At 32.9% G+C, this 22,591-nt stretch overlaps 1 protein-coding gene across 3 annotated transcripts in view; it reads left to right on the forward strand.

Moving 5' to 3' along the window:
• Positions 1 to 22,591, forward strand: part of COPS4 (COP9 signalosome subunit 4) — a 35,566-nt gene that overhangs the window by 10,166 nt on the left and 2,809 nt on the right. For 2 of the 3 annotated variants that reach the window (XM_033106572.1, XM_033106573.1), the window contains 7 exons: positions 1,095 to 1,246; positions 1,812 to 1,915; positions 6,191 to 6,344; positions 6,508 to 6,658; positions 13,232 to 13,402; positions 17,082 to 17,197; positions 19,034 to 19,118. In XM_033106572.1, coding sequence (XP_032962463.1) covers positions 1,095 to 1,246; positions 1,812 to 1,915; positions 6,191 to 6,344; positions 6,508 to 6,658; positions 13,232 to 13,402; positions 17,082 to 17,197; positions 19,034 to 19,118 — 933 coding nt within the window. The remainder of the gene's footprint in view (positions 1 to 1,094; positions 1,247 to 1,811; positions 1,916 to 6,190; positions 6,345 to 6,507; positions 6,659 to 13,231; positions 13,403 to 17,081; positions 17,198 to 19,033; positions 19,119 to 22,591) is intronic. The other variant, XM_033106574.1, reaches the window with a different exon arrangement.

A 22,591-nucleotide genomic window follows, 5' to 3' on the forward strand; every position in this document is an offset into this window, starting at 1 on the left:
CAGTCTAATGTTAAAATCATTTATATCAATTGAATAGTTTTTGAACCATCATTTATTTTCCCAGTAAATGCTGATTTAAAACACTTTAAGCAGTGAGTGGGTCACAAGCATAAAGCATTTTTAAAACACGTAGTAATAGGGGTGGGTGGCTGGATAGCTCAGTTGGTTAGAGCTCAGGTGCTCTTAACAACAAAGTTGCCAGTTCGATCTCCACGTGGGCCACTGTGAGCTGCGCCCTCCACAACTAGATTGAAATAACTACTTGACTTGGAGCTGATGGGTCCTGGAGAAACCCACTTAAACAAATAAAAGTTTTAAAAAAATGAAAAATATAAAATAAATAAAAATGTAGTAATAGTGATGATAATAATAACTAACATTTTTGAGTGCTGTGTTCCCTGGTATTGTTCAAAGTGCTTTATATGTATTGCATTTAAGCTTCACAACAACCTTCTCCATATTTTACAGATGAGGAAACAGAGAAGTTTCTTGTTTGGAGGCATATAATCGGGAGTGGTGGAAGCAGTGTGGCCCCAGAGCTTTCATCCTTAATCACATAAAATAACCTCACAAATGTTTATAAATAATGTCATAAAATATGTCAATACATCTAGTGTTGACACATAATTTCTTATCTGTTGCTTTTATTGGGAAAGTACAAGTGGCAATAACTATCACTACTTGTTTTATTTAAATTTCATGAAAATTATTTTTGTTTTCTTAATTCTTTTTGGTTGCAAGATGGGATATAAGTACATAATAAAGGTGTTTCTGCCTTTACTTTGTAGAAAAATAAAGAGAAAGAAAGAATATGAAATTCTCAACTGTTAAAACTTTTTTCCAACCATTTCTGTTTCTTAGAAAAGTTATGGTAGTTTTACTATTTTGGTGTAGTCATTTTGTAATCAATCAGCGCAAGGAAAATTTACTCTGTAATATAAGATAATAGGGGTATGGAAATCCCTGAATAATTCATTGCAGGTTGTATAATATATATTGTTTTTAGTATTAATTTTAGGTAAAGATTGATTGCTTAACAAAAAACATTACTCATGTTTTCTTATCTCTTGGTTTTTTGTTTTTTTCTTAACAAGTGGTAAATGAGAATGTCAGCCTCGTGATCTCTCGACAGTTGCTGACTGATTTCTGCACACATCTCCCTAACCTGCCTGATAGCACAGCCAAAGAAATCTATCATTTCACCTTGGAAAAGATCCAGCCTAGAGTCATTTCATTTGAAGAACAGGTAAAAATCTAGAGCAGTGATTTTTGAATTTGAGATAGCAGCAATTATTTTGGGAGATATTATTAAATTTTTAAAGGACATGATCATTCATTGTCATTTTGCCAAAATAGTATGGCAGTCAGCATTTTACACTGTAAAATAAAACAAATGTTAAGATGTTGTGACTCCAGCTGACATTTGCTCATTTATTGCAATTTGATTTTATGCACTAAATATTACTCTTTAAACAATTTTTAAAAATTGCTAAAATTTTTAATTATGCTGAAAACATAGGAAAATTCTAGCATTAGATATACATAAATATAAAAGCAAAACTTAATATTTAAACTAAATTATTGCCATAATCCACATTGCAGAAATGTGTTATTTCAGTTTACTATTTTCATATTCTGTGAATGCAAAACTTGTACAAAAATTTGAGTGGTCTAGATAAACTTTTCCTATTTACTTGCCAGCTTAATATGTTGAATGAGAGCATTGTCGCAATAGATAAAGTTACCTATTTATTTTAATTAGTTGCTAATGTCAGTTGATATAATATAACATGGTGTACCTACTATTCCAGGTTGCTTCCATAAGACAGCATCTTGCATCCATATACGAGAAAGAAGAAGACTGGAGAAATGCAGCCCAAGTGTTGGTGGGAATTCCTTTGGAAACAGGACAAAAGTATAGTAAATAGTGGATATTGGATGGATATATGTGTATATATTTATATATTTGTATGTATGTATAATTGTTCACTTAATGTTTTTTCTTACATTCTAATGCAGGAAGCAGAATAAACAATTTCATAAATAAATAAGTTTTGCAGTATGTTATAAGGTGATAAGTGCTATGGAGAAAAGAAAAGGGCAAAGTGTGGATACGTTGTATAATTACATAGGGTGATTGGAGTGGTAGGGTGGTCCTGATCACACCTCACACACTTGAAGGAGGTAAGGGAATGGCTAAGAGCTACCTAAGGGAAGAGTATCAGTAGATCCTCTTCGACAGGATGGCTAGTGCAAAGGCCCTAAGATGGGAGTATGCTTGGAGTATTTTAAGAAGAGCAAGGAGACCATTGTGGGCGGAATGAAGTGAGCAAAGGAGAGAGTATAGAGCAGATAGAGGGTGAGATCAGCGAGTACTAGGGACCAGATTGTGTGGGGTTTTGTAAGCCATTGCCTTTTCTCTAACTGAAATGAGGGGGAGCCGTTGGAACATTCTGTACAGAAGACTGACATGATCTGACTTACATTTTTTAGAATCATTCTGACGACTGGGTTGAGAATGAACTGTAGGCATGCAATATTAGAAGGAGGACCATTAATTAAGAGGCTTATGCACTGTTGTAGGTGAGATAGAGATTATGAGAAATGTTGGATTCTGGATTATTTTTTAAGGTAGAGCTAAGGATTCCTGACAAGTGGCTGGATATGGAGTGTAAGAAAAAGCCGAGATAAGTCCTGGTTTTTGATCTGAACAACTGGAAAAATGGAGTTGCCGGCTACTGAGTGGTGAAGAATAGGTTTTGAGGGAAAATCAAGGGTTGCATTTCGGACATGTTATAACCAAGTGGAAATATCTAGTAGGAAGCTGAATATATTAGTCTGGAGTTTAGGACGGAGGTCTGGACTGGAGAAATACATTTGGGAGTTATTGGCATGTAAAAGAAATTTAAAGCCATTAGATTGGATGAGATCTCCAAGGGAAGGAATATATAGAGAAGAGGACTGAGTACTGAGGCCTGGAGCACTCCAGCAATAAAAGGACAGGGGCTGGAGGAAGATGTAGCGAATGAAGATTGACCATTGAGGTAAGAAGAAAACCCAAAGAACGTGGAATGTGGTGACCTAGACTCCACATGAGGAAAATGTATTGAGAAGGAGCAGGTGATCAACTATGGTGCTGATGGGTCAAGTAAGGTGAGGAGTGAGGGTTAACCATAGGAGTTAGTAACGTGGAGGTCATTGGTGACCTTGACAGAAGCTGTTTTGGTGAAATGGTGAGATTAAAAGCCTGATTGAAGTTGCTTGAAAGGGAATGGAAAGAGAGAAACTTGAGATGGTGAGCAATTGTTGCAACTCTTTGGGGGAAGTTTTCACAAAGGGGAGTAGAGTAATAGGGTAGAAGATGATAGCAGAGGTTAGATTAAGAGATTATTTTTTGTTTTATGATCGAGTGGGAAGCAAAAATTTGATACAGGGGAGTAGTGGAGAGGATTTTTACAGGAGTAAACAAGAGGGGAAGGAATCTAGTGGAGGGATAGGCTTTAAGATGGGAGCATAGATAGTTCATATTTGGCCATTTCTGAACCTGGCACTATTGGCATTTCAGATTGGATAATTCTTTGTTCTGGAGGCTGTCTTGTATGATGTTTAGCAGCATCACTGGCCTCTACTCGCTAGATGCCAGTAGCATGACCACTCCCAGTTGTGACAATCAAAAATGTTTGTTGCTATTGCCACATGTTGTTTCCTGGGCAGAATAGACCCCAGTGATCTACATTAACAGCCAGGGACACAAGTGTATATGGGTGCAGATTTAAGAGATGTGGTGGTGGACTTTATGCAACTATTTGATGGCTTCAGTATTCTTAGTGAAGTTGGACTTAGTCATCAGCTACAAGTGTAGGTGGGGGTGGGAGTTGGGAGGTTGAGGAGAGATAAGACTATGAGAAAAAATTCTCTAGGAGAGAAGGACAATAATGGACGAGGAATGTATAGTATACTTGCAGCATTAAGGGCTCATTTGAAGGTTGTAGTGATTAAAATGAAATCAGTCAGACCAGTTGGGTATTTTTCTTTATCAGAGTTCAGCTTCATGGTTACAGGAAAGGAGTGGGTGAACTGTTCGATTTAACCACAGTTATGATTTTGCCCAACAAATATGACAGCATGAGAGGCACAGGGTAGATGAGTGCATATGCCATTTAATGATTATGATTGACCACAGGAATTAAGCTGGGTAAGGAGGGGAGTCAGGCCTTGAAGGGGAAAGACAGTAACATTATAATAGGATCACTGGTTTGTAGGTCACAATGGGTTCAATGAATTGTTGGGTTTGGGATACTACTAGAGAAAGTGAGATGGAAAAACAATTAGATTAAAAAAAAACAATTAGACAAAATTAAGATGATAGTTTGTAACTCTTATTCAACCAATCTTACCTTTTGATGTATATTAAAAAAAACATTTATGGTTCTTTATGAAACATTTATCCAAAGCACATATACAAGAAGGGTGAAAGGTGTGAGGTTCTTGGTTGTATTATTAAACTCTTTCAGTTGGCAAGTATAAAAACAGAAACTGTGAATGACTTAAAAATATTTTCAGCTGCTTTACTCTTTCACCAGGTTAATGAGGGATTCTTTTTGTCTCATTAATATTTGTGATGATAAGGCAGATACTACTTCAGGCATCCTACCTTTTGTGCATTTATGAAATTGTTAGGCAGTGATGCTCTGAAAAAGCAACCAGAATATATGAAAAAAACCTTCATATGTAGATATCGAATTTTACTTTCTAAGACCTCTTAATTGGTTTTTTCTTTGATAGTTTTAAAAGGCAGGACTTTTTTAATTGCTTTAGTCTTATTCTGTCTAGAGCATTTTATCCCTAGTACAGAGCAATTGATTTATTTTCACTTGGTAGTTGAAATAAATATAAAATTAGATATTGTTCTTTGCAGTGGTGGTTATTATCATTTTGATAGTACTATAACATTATCTGTGAGGATACCAAAGGACTGAAAATTTAGTGGTTTTAGAAATAAAGTAACAGTGATTAAAAGGAGAATGTGGATAATTGACTGACAACATTTTTCTTTAAAAAACAATTCATTGTGATTATGAAAGTAACAGCTATAATAGATACATTGGCATAAAATATAGAAATTCAAAAAAGTACAGTGCTGTTAGAGAAGTTTATGTAAGTTTGAGTTGTAAATAGAAATAATACAGTAAAAATAATATGACTTGTGGAAAAAGTTTGAATTAGTATAAGAATTTTTAAAGAATTTCAAAGCTGGGGCCAAGTCAGTTGTAAACTCTGTTCTTGCCACATGGTGGCACCACTTTTGCTGATAAATAGAATTAATTTTTCTGTAAGAATTAATCTTGAATTATGTGATTTTTGGATTATGTAAGGTCTTCAGTTATGCATTTCTTGCATAAAATATGATCACATGGCTAACGAAGAAAATGAAAACCACTTAAATAATCTTACCACCCAGAGATAATTGTTATTACTCTGTTGATATATGTGGGTAGAATACATTTTAATGGTTTTTACATACTGTTTTATCCATTTTTTTCACTTAGCAAAAATACATAATTATTATCACACAGTAATGATGATAGTAACTGTATAGTATTCTATCATCTTTATGTACCACAACTTAATTGATTACCATAAATATCATAATTGGTGATTTCCATTTTTTTCTTATTACAGATATTTATGACTTTACAAATGAATATCCTTGTACATACATATATATGTACATCCGTGATTATTTTCTTAGGATTTATTTTCTAGAGATAAAATATAGTGGGTAAAGAGTATATGCAATTGAAAGGATTCAAAGAATGGTTGAAGAGCATACTGCCACATTTTTTTCCAGGATGGTTGTTCTTATTTATAGTTCCACCAATAATGTATGATATATCTTTGAATTGGGCATTTTTTCTTTTAAGATATTTGACTTATGAGATTATCTGAGGATTAGAATAAGCTAAAATATAATATGAACAATGATGATAAAAATAAAAAATTCAATAAAACTTATTTTGGAAATATTTCTTAGGTTTTCTATAATATAATGCAGTAAAGTGTGATTCCCTTATATTAACAGAATATATATATATATATATATATATATATGGAAAAAATAACTTTTTTTACCACCCCTAATTTCTTCTTAAAATAATTAGTCATCCTGTGTTTTCCTCTTACATCCCAGACAGTACAATGTAGATTATAAACTGGAGACTTATCTGAAGATTGCTAGGCTATATCTAGAGGATGATGATCCAGTCCAGGCAGAGGCTTACATAAATCGAGCATCATTGCTTCAGAATGAATCAACCAACGAACAGTTACAGATACATTATAAGGTAACAAATGAACTGATTTGGAATTAATTTTGTAGTGTTGGAGAATCCTACTATACTAAGATGCTCTGTAACATCTGATAAATGCTATTATATATTAGAAATTTTGTTTTATGTTTTTGCTTTTTAATTCCCCCCCCCAATTTAAACTTTTCCCCTCCTACAGGTATGCTATGCACGTGTTCTTGATTATAGAAGAAAATTCATTGAAGCTGCACAAAGGTACAACGAGCTCTCTTACAAGACAATAGTGCACGAAAGTGAAAGACTAGAGGCCTTAAAACATGCTTTGCACTGTACCATCTTAGCATCAGCAGGTAAACATGTCATTTATGCTGCAATGAACGTCAGTTATCTTTGCTTACTATTTTAGGCTCATTACACTGGAGGATTGAGCAAGGAACTATTCTTCATGGGGATGTCTTATTAACACAGTTATGGTAAATTTAGTTCCAACATTTAAACAGAAACAGTGATAAAATGGATTGCTAACTTAAAAAATTTTTAAATCTTTATGTGTCAGCCTATTACCCACAGGTATTAGGAATAGTTAAGAGAAAATATGAAGTTTAGTGCTCCTAAAATGTCACTGAAATAATGAATATCAAATTAAGTGAAAATTACACCGAAGAAAAATAAAATTAAAATTTAGAGATTGGTGATACGTAATGTACTGCTTTTGGGATTTTTTTTTTAGCCTTTAAATCTCAGTTTTAGACCTGGCCTTTTATCTATTTTTTTTTCAATAAATATAAATAATAAACAATTCTTTGTTTTTCTTACTAAATTATAGCATGTAAATCACTCAATTTATAAAGCAGAAAGGGCATTGAGAGGAAATGCTGATAATTCTCAGCCGTGGCTTTTCTACTCATTTTATTTTATTTTATTTTTTTTAAGATGAAAGGTTTGTATTTTTATTAGTTTCAGGTGTACAAAACAATGTAATAGTTAAACATTTATCATTTATATTCCTTCTAATCATTTTAGAATGTTTAGTTTTGAATTATGTTTGAGAGCCTAATGACATTCAGACTACACATTTCATTCTTTATGAAGCAGTAATCTTATTTTTGTTACTGAAAAGGCAATATATAAAATGGTGCTGCTTGTTCTAAAGAACTCTTACTGGTTTCTTGTATATCCTTCAATATAACAGTGTGTATGTGTGTATCCTCTTTTTTTATACACAAATGATAACATGATATACACACTTCAGCAGCTTGCTTTTTTTATGTAGCTATATATCGTAGTGGTGGTGTTATGTCAGTACATATAGCTCATTCTTTTTAATTTTTTGTTATTAGGCTTTTCACTATTTAGTCAATTACAAACAGTACTGTAGCGATTATACACACATATGAGTAAATGTATAGGTTAAATTCTTGAGTCCAAGGGTACACACATTTAAACTTTTGATAGAAATTATACATTGCCGTTTAATGCTACACTTCATACAACAATGTGCATGTGTACCTGGTTCCTCACACAGGCATTGCCAAATTTCTTTATCCTTGCTAATCTGGCAGGTGAAAGATAGCATTTCATCCTACTTTTAATTTGCATTTCATTTACCATGAATGCTCTTGAGCATCTTTTCATGTTAAAAATAAGTCATTATTGAAAAATCTGTATTTTTTTCCCCTTTTTTTAGTGAATGAATCTGTTTATGTCCATTAGCCATTTTTTGAGTTTTTATCCCTTTCTTGGTGGCTTATAAAAGCTCTTCATTTATATAAGAAATTTAACAAGTTTTCTTCCCAATCTGTTGTCCTTTTTTTTGACTTTGTTTATGAAATTTTTGCCATGCAGAAACTTCAAATTTTTATATAGTTAAGTATATTAATCTTTTCTTTTGTGGTCTCTGGGTTTTGTTGACTTACTTGGAAAGGTCTTCCCTTTTTTTGAAATTTACATATTTTATATTTGTGCATGTTTTCTTCTAGTACTTTAATTTCTTAAATCCTCTGGTCTCAGGACCCCTTTACACTGAAAAATTGAGAACACTAGAGAGCTTTTGTTTATGTAGGGATATCTATTGATTACTGTATTAGAAATTGAAATGAGAAATTTAAAATTATTAATTCATTTAAAAGTAACAATAATAGGTCTATTATATATAAACATAAATGACATATTTTCATAAAATAACTATTTTCCAGAGCAAAAAACATTAGGAGAATGGAGTTTTACGTTTAATCTTTTCAATGTCTAGTTTAAAAAACAAAAACCGAATTCTTAAAGGTACTTCTATGCTCAGCCTGTTTTACAACATGTTTTAGTGAAAGTATAAAAAAAAATCCAGCCTCACACAGATGTGTAATTGGAAAAAAGAGGCATATTTAATGCTTCTTCAGATAATTGTAGATATTATTCTTTGATACTACACTTAACTTGACAAGTGGTATAGTTTCTTATAGGTTAGTTACAGTGTGGCATCTGAAACCATGTCAATGAGGTTTTGTACTCTGTTATGATTAAAATCTTGGTCTATCTTGAATAGATCTTTTACCTATGCAAGGTATTGTATCATCATGTATTGATTGTTTGGAAAATATTGGTTCACTGAGTTATTCAGAGCTTCCAAATACTGATATACTTTGTTACATAATGTACAAAAATAATATTTGAATATGTTACTACTGATCTCATCAGAAAAACCTTTAATTATTGCAAACCTGTCAAGCTTGTGGCAGAAGTTTCCTAAAATTCTAATTTTTTTCTTAAAAACTCATATTTTATTGAGGGCAATAAATGTTGGTGGTTGTAGTGATAAGCTCACTTTGTTCATTTTTAAGAAAATTCTGCCAAATACCCAAATACTAATTTGTCAGTCATTATTTTATGTAAATGGTGTTCCATGAAAAAAGAGTCTAGTTCAGTTTGCAGTGTTTCCTGGGGACAACTGCTATTTTTTGAGGTGTGATTAAAAAATACGGTGAATATTTAAATTTAAAACAATTATTACAGTAAAAGACACATTGCCATTAATCCCCCTCAAAATACTCGCCCTCACTTTGAACACACTTATCCCATCATTCTTGCCACTTTCTGAATCAGTTCTGGAAGTCCTCTTTCATGAGTGTCTTTAGTTGCGCTGTTGTGGCTGCCTTGATGTCCTGAATCATTTTGACTTTGGGGAAGAGCCAGGAGTCGCGTGGTGCCAGATCTGGTGAATAAGGTGGATGAGGCCACACCGTAATGTTTTTATTTGACAGAAATTGCTGTACCAGAAGCGATGTGTGACACGGAGCATTGTCATGATGGAGGATGAAGTAAAGACATTCACGAAAGAGGACCTCCAGAACTGCTTCAGAAAGTGGCAAGAATGATGGGATAAGTGTGTTCGAAGCGAGGGGGGAGTATTTTGAGGGATATTAATGGCAATGTGTCCTTTTTTGTAATAATTTTTTTTTATGTAAACAAACATTCTCCGTATATTTTGATCACCCCTCATACTTTGGTTTGCAGCAAAAGTGCTGCATGCTATTTCCCATTTCGTCATACAAAAATTTAAAAAGTGTGTTCTCAAGCTATCAAGATTTAATTAAAAAATAATTTTTTTAAAGCAAGGACATTTTTAAGTGAAACTATCTTTTTGTTTTGACTGTCGAGTGTGTGACATAATACAGTGTGGCGCCTGTGTCACTGCCTTGATTTGTGCTATGGTGCCAGTAGTTTTAGCCACCATTGCTTTTGCACCAGCACTGTAGATGTCTATGGCAGTGCAAAAGGCAAAGGATGTCTTTATGTTTTAAAAAATGTGTCAACCTCACTGATTCCTGAAAGGTTGGGGACTCCCTTTGAGAATTGCTACTTTAGGGTTTCATTTTTTACCTTCATGCTTCCTGCTAGTCACTGCCTCCAAACCCTGCCTCCAAAGAGTAATCACTAGTATATGAGTTTTGTCTACTTCTTACTTAAATTTACCTATAAATCCTAATCCATTTGGATTTATTTTAGTGTAAGGAATGAGATAGGGAATTAACTTTTTTTTCCTAAATGGCTAGTATCATTTATTGAACAATGCATCTTTTTCCCTTCTATTGATTTGAAGCACGTTATAGTAGATTTCTGGACATAGTATTGTTCCATTCATTAGCTCGTCTATTTATGAATATACTAATACTATGCTCTTTGAATTATTATAGCTTTATAATATGTTTTATTACCTAGTAGGTATACTTCCCCTTCATTACTCTTTTTCCAATTTTTTCTGAATTTTTATCATACTTGCTATCATATGTCACACATACATACATTTTTGACACATCAAAATGTACAAAAAACTGCAATACAGTTATCATCCCTAAGAAAATTAACAGTGATTCCACTGTAGAATTTAGCATCTGGTTCATATTATCACTGCCCCAGTTATCTCAGGAATATCTTTTATACCTACCTTTTCCCCCTAAATAGGAAACAAGTTCATGTGTGGCATTTGGTTATTATGTCTTCTTAGTCTTTTTAGACTTTAGTTTAGAATAGTTTCCTCACTCCCATCCTTCAGCTTATTGAGATATAATTAATATTTAACCTTGTATAGTTTCCTCATTTAAAAAAAAATACTCACTTTTTGAAGTTGTTGTGTAGAATGTCCATTATTCTAGATTTGTTTGATATATATTGTTTATTTATTCCTTAATCCCAAGTATTTCCTGTAAAATGGAAGTTAGCAAAAGGTTAGATTCAGGTTAAAATTTTTCAGCAAGAATGCCTCATAGTGATGCTGTGTACTTGCAGTTGCATCACATTTGAGATCACATAATGTCAGGTTGTCCCACTGTTAGTGATGCTGAGTTTGGTCATTTGGTTAAGGTGGAAACTCTATTGTAAAGATACTTTGTCCCCTTGTATTTGTAAATAATTTGTGGGGTGCTTTGACATTATAAAAATCCTGTTCTCTAACTTCTTTTCACATATTTGATAATTATTTATTAATAATTCTTGCCTGGATCATTCAATATATTGTATAACATAAAGTGAAAATGAAAAATGGTGATTTACTAATTCTAGTCTACATTTATTAGCCACTTCTGTAAGAGCTTTCCATTTTTTTTTTTTTTTTTTTAGTATCACTATAGGCTTTTTTTCCTGCTATTTTTTTGGTGTGTATAATATACACACAGAAAAGTGCACATATCAAAAGTGGACAGCTTGATGAATTGTCACAAATGAACACCATCATGTAATCAGCATCCAGAACAAGAAACAAAATATTACTGGCACCCTGAAAGCGTCTGTCATGCTTTCTCCTAGCCACGAGCCCCAACCTCCACCCACCAAGATAATCATGAGTATATGTTAGTTTTAACTGCTTCTTATATTTATATAAATGAAATCATATATATACTCACCTTCTTTTGCCTAACTTTATGAAATTTATCCATATTGTTACAAAAAATTACAGTTTCTTCATTTCATTGTTATGTGGTATTCCACTGTGTGAATACACCCCAATTTAGTTCTCTATTGTCTTTGGGTAGTTTCTTATTGGCTGTTTGGAATAGTACTATTACGAACATTCTTGTATATTTGACTCTGTTTTTTATTTATTCCATGTGATATTATTATAGTTATTATCCTTTTGATGCTCACATTATCCCAAATATGACCAATCATGGCTTTTTGACATGGCCTCATTAGTCTTTGAATACCTGTCTGTATCGTAGCATAAAAAGATGCCTTAGGCTTATCTGGTATTTTCCTAGTCCCTGACTTGAAATCAGCTATTTTTCAAGGATCCCTAGTTTCTTTTCATGGGGATAGCAAGATCAGGATGCTAGGTATGTTTATTGCTAGTGGGTGTCGTTGTGGTTAGGCTCTTTCAGTATACAGAGCTAAAAGTATATTTAAAAAGAAAAAGGGTGTTCATAGTATTCTTTCCGTTAGTTCTATTTTTCATGTCATTAGTTGTCATGTAATTTTTCACCATTTAAAGACCATCGAAAGTATAAATTGAAACTATGAATATTACGTTTCCCATCAGAGAAATATTTGTTCATCTATTTCTTTTTATTATTATCAAAGGAATGCATGTTCATTGTAGAAATACAAATAAGCAAGAAGAAAATAACAATTAGCTATAATTTGAACCACTCGTAACATTTTGGTGTATATCCTAGTCTTCACAAATGAAAAAATATACAGTTGATCCTCTCTTCATGGATTCCATATTTGTGAATTTGCCTACTTGGTAAAATTTATCTGTCACCCCAAAATCAATATTCATGGTGCCTTCACAGTCATTTACAGAGATGTGCAGAGCAGCAAAAGATTTGAATCTCACAGTGTATGTTTCCATCTGGAGTTGAACAGGCAGTGCTCTGCTGTCTTGTTTCAGCTCTCATACTATGAATAAGTGTCCTTTTTATGGCCTGTTTTATACCATGCTTTTCACATTTTTGTGCTTTTTGTTGGTGATTTTTATATTTAAAGTGGTTCCTAAGCACAGTGCTGAAGTACTATATGGTGTTCCTAAGTGAAGGAAGTCTGTGAGGTGCCTGACAGAGAAAATACATGTATCAGATAAGCTTTATTCAGGCATGAGTTATAGTGTATGCCATGAGTTCGGTGTTAATCAATCAAGGATGTTTATTAAATAAGATGCCTTTAAACAGAAACACACATAAAACAAGGTTACATATTGATTAGCTGACAAAAATGTTGTGACCAGAGGCTCATAGGAACCTAATCCTGTATTTTCCCCTAGGAACAGCAGTTAAATATTTGCTAATTTCGTGTTGACAGCAACTTTATAAAACATAACTACTGCAAATAATGTGGATTGATTATATATTTTAGCAGGCAAAAATGGGGTCCTAAGAAAGATTGTTTTTCATTGAAGAAATAGATTGTGAGAATATTTGATGTTCATTTGTTTCCCTTAGGACAGCAGCGTTCTCGAATGCTAGCCACTCTTTTTAAGGATGAAAGATGCCAGCAACTTGCTGCTTATGGGATCCTGGAGAAAATGTACCTGGATAGGATCATCAGAGGAAATCAACTTCAAGAATTTGCTGCCATGCTGATGCCTCACCAAAAAGCAACTACAGCTGATGGTAATGATTGTGTCTTACAAGTCTGTGGTAGAGAATATTTACTCACATGCTAGTGGAAAGTATGTTAAATTTGAAGCATCTTGATATCGTTCTGTAACATTTTTATATAACATTTGATTTTTAAAAAGAATATTTTATTGACTGAACGTGAGTAACCTACACAGATAGGGTTTGAAGTATAAAAATAGCCCTACTGGAAAGCATTTTGTGGAATTATGTTTTTTTTGGAAACTGTAAGGGAAGAAAAATTATAGGCCAGGCTTTATAGTGCCTGATTTTTAAAAAACTCAAACCATTTGATAAGTAACTAAATTGATCTTAAACATCAATTTGTTTAGTAATTATCCAGTTTAATTTTAGATACAGCAAAATTTGGCACAGTACCTGGCCCAAGGTTGTTCAGGGTGAAATTGCTGCCAATAAGAAGAGAACTTAGTGTCATATTTCCTAGTGAAGGGATGTTTTTGCTTAAGTCACACTGTCTTTGCCAAGGAAGAAATTTTTTAATAGATGTTTCTTCATAACATCCATTATTTTACAGGTTTTAAAGTAGCTTATAACAATAACACTTGATAAAAATGTAGGCATAGACCATCGGAAAAATGGAAAGGTTAAAATAATCTTGCAAATTTATTAGATTAACTGTCTTGAATTCACTGTCATCCTATATTGAAGAGAATTTAGCTGTCAAGAGTCATTTATGTAGGATTTGGATAAAAGATGTACACCTCACCCAGTCGTACTAACCTGAGTTAAACCAAATCAGTGAAGGGATTATATTGACCTTCTATTGAATTTCATTTAATCGCACTTTAAGAATGAAACCAGTTGATTCTTATCTTTCTGTGTAAAGGAGATACTGTTTTCTATAGGATATTCTTTATGTAGATCCTGAGAAAAAAAATTCCTTTTTAGTCTTAGGATTAGTTGTAATTCTCCTGAGCAGTTCGTTTTTTGTCTTATTTAAAAATACTGTGAGTTAATAAATTGATTGGTTTTCATAATTTGGTTGGTAGCTAGAAAGCTTAAAATTAAATGTGTAGCTCTCCTGTAGCGTATATGTGTTTTGATTGTTGCTACTCTTATTTTTCTTTTTTACTTTTTAAAATTAAATTTATTCGGATGACCTTGGTTAATAAGATTATATAAATTTCAAGTGTACAATGTTATAATACATCATCTATATATTGCATTTTGTGCTCATCACTTCTTTTTTACTTTTCAATTCTGTTCTGTGTATTCTCCCGAGCAGCTTTCAAGTCTCTTTGCATGAAGATGTCTGACAAACAAGTTAAAAGCTAGATAGAGTTTCCACAATTGATACGGTTGAACCACAGATTTGACTTTGAGCTTTCTGGTCATGAAAAAAAAAATGAAAATATATAATCCGTTAGATAATTCTTTTCTAAAAAGAGGAATATTCCCTAGGATCTGTAAGAATGAAAGTGATTCTCAAATTTCTCACATGGGACTAGATATGAGTAGATAGGACAGATGTTTTGTCTTCTTTCTGTTTCATTTTAGACGTTATTGCTTTCCTTGTTTATCTTTCTTGGACATTTTTGTTGTCATTACAACCCTAGGCGAGCAATCTTGAGACTTAGTATATTCCCAGAGTTGTGAAAAATTACTGCTAATCTACTTTCTGCTCTGTAGATTTGCCTGTTCTAGATATTTCATATAAAATGCAGTCATACAGTATGTGGCCTTTTGTGACTGACTTCTTTCATTTACATCATGTTGTAGCATGTATTAGTACTTCATTCCCTTTTATTGCCAAGTAACATTCTATTATGTGTACGTACCACATTTTATTTCTTCATCAGTTGATAGACATTTAGGTTATTTTTCACTTTTTGGCTATTAATAATGCTACTATGAACATTCATGTAAAAGTCTTTGTATGGACATAAGTTTTCATTCTCTTGGTTCTATACCTAGGAGTTAAGGGTCATATGGTAACTCTATATTTAGTCTTCAGGAGATCCCAGACGTTTCACAAAGTGGCTACTCCATTTTACATTTCTGCCAGCTGTGTGTAGGGTTCCAATTTTTCTGTATTTTCTCCTACACTTGTTATTACCTATGTTTTTAATTTACCCATCATACTGGGTATGAAGCGGTATCTCATTGTGGTTTTGATTTGCATTTCCTTGAGGGCTAGTGATGTTGAGCACCTTTTTGTGTGCTTATTGGTCATATGTATATCTTTAGAGAAATGTCTATGAGATTGTTTGCAAATTTTTTAATTGGGTTATTTGTCCTTTATTATTGAGTTGTAGGCATTCTTTATATATTCTAGATCTGATCATTATCAAATAAATGATTTGCGTTTATTTTCTTCCATTCTTTGTGTTGTTTCTTTACTTTTTTGATGGTGTCTTTTGAAACAGAAAAGTTTTTAATTTGATGAAGTCCAGTGTATGTTTTGTTTTTTTTTTCTTTCATTGCTTGTACTTTCAGTGTTGTATCTAAGAAACCATTGCCTAATCCAAGGTCATGAAGATTTTCTCTGTTTTCTTCCATAAATTTTATAGTCGCAGCTCTTACATTTAGGCCGTGCATTCAATTTGAGTTAAGTTTTGTATATGGTGTAAGGGGGGGGGGGTGTCTTACTTTTATGTGAATATCCAGTTGTTGCAGCACCAGTTGTTGAAAAGACTATTATTTTCCCATTGAATTGTCTTAGCATCCTTGTTGACAATTACTTGACTGTATATGTGAGAGTTTATTTCTGGCCTCTCAATTCTATTCCACTGTTCTGTATGCCTGTGCTCATGTCAGTGCCACTGTCTCATTTGCTGTATCTTTGTAGTAAGTTCTAAAATCGGGAAGTGTGTTCTTTTTGAAGATTGTTTTGGTTCCTTGAATTTCCCTGTGAATTTTAAGATCAGCTTGTCAATTTTTACAAAGATGCCAGTTGGGATTTTGATAGCAATTACATTGAGTCTGTAGATCAATTTGGGGAGTATTGCCATCTTAACAATATTAAGTCTTCCATGTTTTCCCATTTATTTAGGTCTTTACATTTGAAAGTTGCTAAAAGAGTAGATTTTAAAAGTTCTCATCACAAGAAAAAAAATTGTAACTATATGAGGTGATGGATCTTATCAAAACTTACTGTGATAATCATTTTGCTCCAGGCCTTTATCAGGCCCTATATTACCTCACTTAAGGGAGGATACTATGCCTAATCTCTCATGAAAGTTAGCTGTTCCTGCATTTTGGATATTTCTCACATTTGCCTCAGAATAAGGTGCTTGTGGAATGCCTAAAAGAATAGAGATATTTTTGTTGAGATATATGTATTGACTTTATTAAGCTTGCAGGACAGGTTGTGTGATTATTTTGCTGCTACTTGCTAATGAAAGTTAGCTTATAGCAAGAAAAGTTAATGAAACTGACAGCTGGCTTAAGGAAACAAACCCTCAAACCCAAAGGGTTAAATCCATTCAGTTAGTTAGTAATTATTGCCAATCACTCATTTTCTAAATGTGTTATTTATATTTGATTGTACGTTATTTAAGCTGTTTCAAATAAGGCATTTTGGTTATTTAAAAGTTTTGACAGTGTTTATGAATTATTGCATGCTTAGAAATTTTCAGGAAAAAAGGATGCATATTTTAAGAGTATAAAACTAGTTTCAAACTCATAACTGTCTTTTTTATATTTATTTAAGGTTCTAGCATCTTGGACAGAGCTGTTATTGAACACAATTTGTTGTCTGCAAGTAAATTATATAATAATATTACTTTTGAAGAACTTGGAGCTCTTTTAGAGATCCCTGCAGCTAAGGTATTTTACTGTTTTTAATACATAAAAAGGAAGTTAAGAGACTAAACTATCGATATAATGAGAAAATAAAATATATAATTGATAAATAATGACAACAAAAATTACACATAAAAAGTCTCAGGTAACAAATTATTTGAATGTTAAAATAGTACTGTAGTGGAATTGTCTTTGTTTTTTGTTTGTATTTTATAATAAAATGACCTAGAATGGAAATTCTAAAGGGATTCAGTTTATAATACCCATTTTGTGACAGTATCTTTGCTTAGAGTATGTTTAAATCCACTTCATAGTGGTTTCTGATTTCTAACTTAAGATTTCAATACATGCCTTATTTCTTTTTTCTGCCCTAGATTGACTCAAAGGTTAAATATTTCTTCTCTTTGAAAGAATGACTATGGTAATACACCAGGCTATTCTATTGTAACTTCTGTCCGTGATTTAACTTAAGAAGTTGACTGAGTTATTAGGAAATTAATTTCATTTTTTGTCAAGATAAGGATTTAGTTGGCTATGTATAAGTACCAACAAAGTACCAGTAGTATTTAGAGGATATTTCAGGTATCATTTACAAAACATTCTCTTAATTTTAAATAATAGTAAAAGCAAGCAATAACCTTACTTTTACCTAATTTGCAAGCCTTAAAGTCATGTAATTATGGGTCACATACCCTTTTATGTGTTAGTGCAATTCTAATTTAGAGTTTTCTAACACAGTTCCTTTATATGTACACAGTCAATACACAGTAATAGCAGTGGAACAATTTGGGAACCAAGGCTTCAGTTACTATTAAAATAGATGCTTGTTTTCGTAGACTTTGAGGTATTATCCCTTTTTGAGACTAAGAGAAGTGAATACACACACACACACATATGTGTGTGTGTGTGTGTAAACATATATATGTATATACACGTATATATATACATATATATACGTATATATATATACGTATATATATGTGTATATATATTAGTGAATGTATTTTTAACAATAAATGCTAGTTACAGTCTGTTCAGAAGTGATTTAGGATTATTGTGAAGATGGTCAGAATTACTAAAATGTCTAAGTCATAGTAAACATGAAATATGTCTTTAGGAGCTAGGTGGAGATCCTCTTGCTCTCCTTTAATTGTCTTTTAAATCCTTTCAATTCTCTTTTAAATTTTAACAGCTATTCCTCCTTTTAACTTTTTCTACAAAAATATTACTCTCATAAAGAGTTTTTGTGGTGATAAACATTGAAAATTGAAATGAAATAAAATAAGAAAAACTAGGGATTTTTTTGAGGTGTGGATTCCAGTGAGGAAAATCAACTCACTTTTTTATTAGTTTCAGGTGTACAGAAAAACAAAGTGATTAGATATTGATATAACTCATAAAGTAATAACCCCAGGTAGACTGGGGTTATTAGAATATTATTGACTATATTCCCTATGCTGTACTATATATTCCCATGACATTTTTAAAAAATTATAGTTGACATTCAGTATTAGTTTCAGGTATACAGCATAGTGGTTAGACATTTATATAATTTATGAAGTGATGATTATAGTTTGATTTTAAGCAGAGATTAAAATTTGTAAGAGGGCTACTAGATTCTTGTCCAAAATCTCACAATAAGCAAAACAGATCCAGTTAACTTAAAACAACGGATTGTACCCAGAAAGAACTGGGGGGATATAATAGGCAGATTATAAGATTTACTCTTGTAAGGTATGGCAGAGAAGCAAATGTGTAAGCTTAGTGATGGGTAGCCCAACCATTAATTGTTTATCATGTGTGAATGTGTTAGATGTGATAATTAAAGTGTCTGACAATTTATTCTGTTTTTTCAAACAGGCAGAAAAGATAGCATCGCAAATGATAACAGAAGGACGTATGAATGGATTTATTGATCAGATTGATGGAATAGTTCATTTTGAAAGTAAGTTATTTTTGTTTCTGCCATAATGAAATGTCAGTGAGGTGCAGTATATTTATGATTAAAACATGTTGAACAATTTCCATTGACCTAGAATCTTACTACTGGAATAAGCTTATTTCCCAAAGAAATAATTAAAAATTTTTTTTTGTGGATTTATATTCATGGATCTACTTAATGCAATGCTGTGGAAACATTTGAACCTGGAATTGTCATCAGTTGGTTCAATTACTCATCAAACATTTATTGAACACATACGATGTCTTGGGCATGTAGAAATGACAGCTGCATTTCCTATTCAGCAGCTCATTACACTAATGGAGGCAGAAGATCTCTTGACTTTCTCATTGTCTAATACCTCCTCAGTCCCTATTTTACCTCACTAACACCGTGGATCTTGCTGTGGCCAGAACCATTCCACTTATAAAATTTTAATTTGAAACAGCCCTCTCTAACCATAACCATTTTCCTCTCTTTCTAGTGGTCTATCTCAGTTACTTCATCTTAAACTCTTCCTTAATGGCTATTGAAGCCTCCGGTCCACTGACTCTTTTACTTTCTTCTAGTCAGCCCAGGCTTTTTTTGTCTTTAACGCTCTTTCTATCCAGCTGGGATTCCATGATTTATTATTTCATTACTCTTTTATGGATGCCCCAGAATATTTGTCTGTTAACTTTTTGTTCCAGCTGTCCAGCAAAACTTGACCTTGAATGAACCCATTCTCCATCTTTTCCATGCCTGTACTTGAGTAGATAACTAATGGTACAGAAGAGTCAGAGCACCAGACAAATTGATACACTGCTGCAAATTCAGGGTCATGTGTCCTCAACACTACCATGGGTCCTCAAGAAATATATTCTTGATATATTACTTTAGTCTACGTATTCATTTTCCTACTCTGAAAGATTATTTCCCCTGAACATAAGCTCTAATGTGTCTTTTGGAGCAAAACTTGATATAAGACCTGGTCTTATTTTCAGGGAAACATGGTAGATTTACCTTTCTAGTATAAATCTCTTTTCTGAGTCCCAGACCCAATGGCTCTAGTTGATTACTAGATGTTTCTCACCTGATTGCTTTGTGAGCTTCTCAGAATGAACATATTCCAAACAGCATTCATTAGCTCTCCTCCTTGCCTGCCTCCCACAACAACCAACTAACTAACCAGCCATCCAGAAACTGCATTGTTCACTATCTTCGGTATTCCTTATCTTTGTTCTCTCCTCTTCTTTACTCCCCAGAACCTTTCAATTGTACCTCCTAGGTATATCTGGAATCCACACACTTTCCTTCATTTCTTATTGTCACCAGCTTATTCTGATCCCCCCTAACCTCTTCTGGGCTTGAGAAATAGCTCTTAACTTTTTTTTCTCATATCTATAATTGTTCCTTTCTAGTCCAGTTGCCCTTGTATAGCCAGAGTGATTGTGATCTTTTAAAAATGCAAGTATCAACAAACAACAAGTGTTGGTGAGGATGTGGAGAAAAGAGAACTTTCTTGCACTGTAGGTGGGATTGCAAATTGGTGCAGCCACTATGGAAAACAATGTGGAGTTTCCTTAAAAATTAAAGATAGAACTACCTTATGACCCAGCAGTTCCACTTCTGGGTATTTGTCTAAAGAAATACAAAACACTAATTCGAAAAAATACATGCACCCGTATGTTGACTGCAGCACTATTCACAATCGCCAAGATATGGAAACAACTGAAATGCCCATCAATAGATGGTTAGATAAAGAAATTGTGGTACATATATACAATGGAATATTACTTTGCCATAAAAAAGAATGAAATCTTACAACAGAAATCTTACAAAAGAATGAAATTTGCAACATGGATGGATCTAGAGGATATTATGCTAAGTGAAATAAGTCAGGCTGAGAAAGACAAATACCATATGATCTCACTTATGTGTGGAATCTAAAGAACAGAATAAACAAGCAAAGAAAACAAATAGAAATAGATTCGTAGATACAGAGAACAAACTGATGGTTGCTAGATGGGAGGGGGTTGTGGGGGGTGGACGAAAAAGGTGAAGGGATTAGGAAGTACAAATTGGTAGGCATAAAATAGTCACAGGGATGTGAAATACAATATGGGAAATATAATCAATAACGTTATCAAGACTATGTAGGGTGTCAGATGGGTACTGGACTTATTGGAGAGATTATTTCATAGATTATATAAACACTTATATAAACACTTAACCACTGCACTATATACCTGGAACTATAATAATATAAAATAATATTGAATGCCAACTATAATTAAATATATAAGTATATAGTCACAGGATGTAAAGTACAGCATAAGGACTATAGTTAATGGTGTTGTAATAGCTATGTACTATGTCAGATAAGTAGACTTGGGGTTATCACTTTGTGAGGGGTGTAAATTTCTAATCATTACGTTGTTTTGTACACCTGAAACTAATTTAAAAACAATAAAATGGAAATAAATGCTAACAGAAACAAGAAATAAAAAATAAATTATTAAATTATATTATTCTCTTCCTTGACACTCTAATGAATGGCTTCCCATTGCTTATAGAATACCAAGTTTTACGAAGTCTCCACAAGGTCCTACATGATTTTGTATAGCTTTCTCTTTCCAATCCAACCATACAGGTCTTTTTGGGTTTTTCTCAGTATTGTAAATTCTTCCCCACATCAAACATTCTGATATATCCACCCCTCCCCACAGCCAATCTCTCCAGCTATCTTTTATTTGTCTCCATGTCTTAGTTTGAGCAACATTAATTGGTAATGATTTTCTTAACTCCCCAGGTTAGGTATGGTTTTAAGTTATATGTTTTTGTCACCCTGAATTTCTTCCTAGCATTAATCATAATTATTTTCATTTCTGTAGCTATTTGTCTAAATGTCTGTTTCTGCTAACAAGCTAAGCTTCCTGGTGGTAGAGATTAAGCCTTTCTTGTTCTCCATGGTATAGTCACCATCTGTTCCAGTGCCCCGCATACTGTAAGTGGTAAATAAGTATTGAAAAACACAGTATGTGATGAACAGTATAAACGGGTTACCAAGTGAAAGGACAATTTAAATTAATGTATACCAACTTGACAGAATATAGAATATTTTTCTAATTTTCTTAGATTAAAAAAATTACAATGATAAATATGCTCATAATAACAAAGTATCACAAGAATAAATAAAGGCAGACAGAGTTCATGATGTATTTCCACTTCCACTTCCATTCCTTTAATCTCAACTCCCTGGCATAATTAATATTAGTCTACAGTCTTGTGTGTCTTTCTACAGACAAGTAAAAACAGAGAGATTTTTTTTTAAGTAGCATTTTATTTTAAAAACATAGTGTTCTGCAAATTGTTTTTAAAAGTTAATATGCCATGGATGTATTTTCAAGTCAGTAGACATAAATCTAATTTATTTGTTTTAATAGTTGTGTAATTTTTAATGGAGCTCAACTATTCACCTATTGATGGTCATTCAGTTG

Source organism: Rhinolophus ferrumequinum, chromosome 5 (assembly GCF_004115265.2).
Source record: "Rhinolophus ferrumequinum isolate MPI-CBG mRhiFer1 chromosome 5, mRhiFer1_v1.p, whole genome shotgun sequence".
NCBI lineage: Eukaryota > Metazoa > Chordata > Mammalia > Chiroptera > Rhinolophidae > Rhinolophus > Rhinolophus ferrumequinum.